This window comes from Corvus brachyrhynchos, unplaced genomic scaffold, assembly GCF_000691975.1.
Source record: "Corvus brachyrhynchos isolate BGI_N302 unplaced genomic scaffold, ASM69197v1 scaffold52, whole genome shotgun sequence".
In the NCBI taxonomy this organism is placed as follows: Eukaryota; Metazoa; Chordata; class Aves; order Passeriformes; family Corvidae; genus Corvus; species Corvus brachyrhynchos.
In genome coordinates this window covers 1,348,159-1,351,720 of record NW_008237221.1, presented here as the reverse complement: position 1 = coordinate 1,351,720, position 3,562 = coordinate 1,348,159, and the positions used below count along the sequence as shown (strand labels likewise).

The following is a 3,562-nucleotide window of genomic DNA, read 5'->3' as shown; positions in this document are numbered from 1 at the left end:
CGGGGCTCCCGCAGGGATGGGAATGGAGCCCCGAGGGCGCAGCCGGCCTTCCCCCGCCTCTTAGTGACCCCGCCGTAGCAGAGGTGGGGGAAAGGAAAGAATGAAGGGGAAGGAGGGGAAAAAGCGCCCAGCTGCAACTGTTTTTCACAGCGTTTTTATTTGGGTGATTTGCTCGGCCAGCCTTCCCACGAGCTCTGCGTCGCAGCCACACACCCTTCTCCTCCCCCCGTGGGATCTACTGCTTTCCCCTTCCAAGGAGCATGTTCAACACAAACACTCGTGGCCGTCTCCAGCCGCCCCGCTGGCTGCACGCCTTACTCGCGAGCGCTAATCTCCGAGTGGGAGCCGGCCAGGAAAATAAATAAGTAACGTGGTCCCCAGCCTCCTTCAGCGGTAGCCGCTAGGAAATTCCCAGACAGGGATACACATACACATAATTTTTTTCCTCCCCTCCCCTGTGCTTACAACGCCACACGCTGTCTCAACCCGGGAACAGCTCACAAGAAATCCCCAACTCGCAGAGTTCCTTTTCTTCACACTTGACTCGTTTTTTGGGGTAGCAAATCTGTTGACAAGTGCCAGCCCCCAGCTCCACCGCCTCCCTCCATCCAGCTGTATGACATCCAAAGCTCTTTTTAAGAGCATACTCTAGCCCAGCAACCTGCTGGATGTGTCAAGAAACACTTGGCTGCAAAAGAAAATAATGGGCTTTCTTTAAATATAGCCGTTTGCTTCGAACCCAGCAGCCTCACGGCAGGGAAACCAGCCCGGCCCACCTGCAGGAGGGGTTTATTCTCCCCATTACAGCTCAGAGCTCCCCAGGGGCTGAGCACCTCTCCTGGCCCATGTGGGCTTTGTCCTGAGAGCCTGCTACTGCTTTTGTTCAGCTCCTGGGTCCTTTCTAGCCGAAAAGAGGCCCTGCAAAACTGTCAGCTGTGTGGAGATCCGAAACACCCCTTTCAATAGCCAAGATGGGCTTTGTAGCGCAAGGTGTCCGATTGTGGTGCGCGATGACCTTAGCCCAGGAGCGCCTCCTAATCCACCACAGGGGTGTTTCATAGGAGAGGAGCAACCCCAAGCTGCTCATTGAGATTCGGCACACACGGACTTGGGGGCAATATTTAGAGGGTGTCAGGCAGGGTCGTGTGACTGTACGAGGCAGTCTGAAGGGAGCAGGCTTGAATTCCATCCTCTCAGCCTGATCTTAAACTGTCCAAACCTCGTTTCATGACAGAGCATCTCATGAGAAGATTAATCCCATAATGCCAGCAGGAAGATTCTTTATCTAGATCTCTGTTTGCAAAAAGTATGATCCAGGAGACTGGAATGCAAAGAAGAGTTCCCCCAAGGCCTGAATTATTGTCACCAGAACAGAGGAGGGAGAGGCAGGGGTGGTAAAAGGGACATTGATAATGCGCTACAGCAAGTATTTAGAGCAAGCTTCTACATTTAAAATTCAAATACAGATCTTGAGTGCCTTGGAAAAGTGGCTCTGCTGTGCAAATAGTGCTTGGAAGGTCCTGGGTTTTTTGGAGAGTATGTGTGTGAATTGGCACATAGGGTTTCTGCACCTGAACAAATAGGGAGGGGGAGAAAAGGGGGGGAAGAAGCTGGGAAAAAAATGGAAGTGTCCTCTCTTCCAAGAGTGTCTGCATTTATTACATGAATCAGAATGACAATGCTGATCCTTTATTGGATTTTAATTAGAGAACCCAAACAAGCACTGCTCAAAGAAGCAGATTTTCACACCTCTGCCAATTCACTGGCATGTTTGTAGAGCTGCTACACTACTACATCTATTCATCAAGTCCCTGAATATGCAAACAGAGCTGTAGCCAGACCTTTACTGCCAGCTTGTAGGAAGGTGTAGTTTGCTAGCAGAGGCCTCCACATAAAGCAAATAGCTTGTTTGTTGCCATGTCCTCCCTGAAGAGGGAAGCCTTGGAGATCTTGCTGCTTCATTTCTGAAGGAGAAGTGATAAAGTCATTAGCAAATCAATAACGGTCTAATTTTCACCCTTCCTGTCCTTCCTGAGAAAGTCATTAGGAGACACTCCAAGGATTTGTTTAAATCATAGGAATTTCAGTGACAGCCACAGAGGCAAAATATAAAATCTGTCCATCTTTAGGAGCTAAATCACCAGGTCTCTTAACTGGTATAAGGAGTAACTGGGAGAAAGCAGGAAAAGGCAAGGGAGGGATGGGGAATCTCAACAGCTGTAGCAAAGACACTTGCTACCATGACATACTATGGGGTATTACCCAATATTTAGAAAACCAGAGCTTTTAGGAACACTGCAAGTCCCTCTGTTAAGACAGAGACCAGCCTGGAACACAGCTTTCCCACTGCTCCACAGGCAGCAGGGCTTCCAAAAAGCGATTTGCAAGAGAGACTTAGAGTCTCATTGTTACTTTCGCTTTCTTTTACTCTGAGATTGTTCCACTCAGTAGCACTGGAAAGCAGCAACAGCTGATGACAGCATGTAGTATCTAAAATGAGTAACTCCCAAGAGCTGGAGGAGGTGAAGGAGGCATTTACTTGGGCCTGGCACAGGTGTTGGGCTGCTCTGGGACCGCAAGACCTGAGACAGGGAAGAGCATCCTTCTTCTAGTGGGGAGGGAGAAACTTTACCCTTTTTTGAAAGAGGAGTGAAGCAGAGTGCTGGAGATGCCAAGCAGGGGTGCCATGAGGGTGGGATGTGCCCCAGTAGCCACCACTCCTGCTGAGCAGGAGAGCAGTGAGGGCTGGAGTCAGCATGGGGGCTTGTGCAGCATGGTGGAGTAGAACTGGGGAAATTTGGGCTGCTGCTTTGCAGTGGCAAAATTTGTGTGCACATTGGGCAAATCCTCCTCCTGTTCCCTGCTGTTTGCTACCCTAGATGTTCTCCTTGAGTCAGAGCTGAGTGGGCACCCCGAGCATCGTGAGCACAGGCACTTGCTTAGAGATGAAACTTTATGTCAGCAAAACCACTTGGCTTTGAAAGCCTGCAAGTTATCTGGCATCAGGTGTCAGTGCAGGGTAAACAGTAGCCAAGTGAGAAGTTCTTCCAGAAGAGATTTTGTTCTGGAACAGTTTTCTCAGTGGAAATATTTTGGCTCACTTCCTTAATGAGACAAATCAGTCTCGTAACTCCTAACCTAGAGGGAAACACACTGGCTCAAAGCTGGCAGGAAGGGGATTCTCACTTGACCCACTGAGTGCAAATGGGGCGTGTTCATAGATGAGAACGGAGGAATTTCAGAGGAAAGTGGGGCTGTGTCCTGCACCTTCTTGGGTGGGTTGGGGTGGCTGGGTAAGTGATAAGTTCCCCCATGCCCCCATGACCCAGCCTGCCATGCGCCTCCTCTAACCCTGTTGTGCCTCTCTCCTCGCACAGAAAACTCAGTGGCGGCCAAATCTGGGGGCTGCTTCCCTGGCTCGGCCACGGTGCACCTGGAGCAAGGCGGGACCAAGCTGGTGAAGGACCTGAGGCCGGGAGACAGGGTGCTGGTGGCCGACACGGAGGGCCGTCTGCTCTACAGCGACTTCCTCACCTTCCTCGACCGGGAGGACGGCTCCCAC

At 50.9% G+C, this 3,562-nt stretch overlaps 1 protein-coding gene across 1 annotated transcript in view; it reads left to right on the top strand.

The window, feature by feature from the left end:
- Positions 1 to 3,556, top strand: part of SHH (sonic hedgehog) — a gene marked incomplete at its 3' end in the record, with an annotated part of 9,102 nt that extends 5,546 nt beyond the window's left edge. Inside the window, exon 3 of the mRNA XM_017728908.1 lies at positions 3,378 to 3,556. Coding sequence (XP_017584397.1) covers positions 3,378 to 3,556 — 179 coding nt within the window. The remainder of the gene's footprint in view (positions 1 to 3,377) is intronic.
- Positions 3,557 to 3,562: the final 6 nt, after the last annotated feature.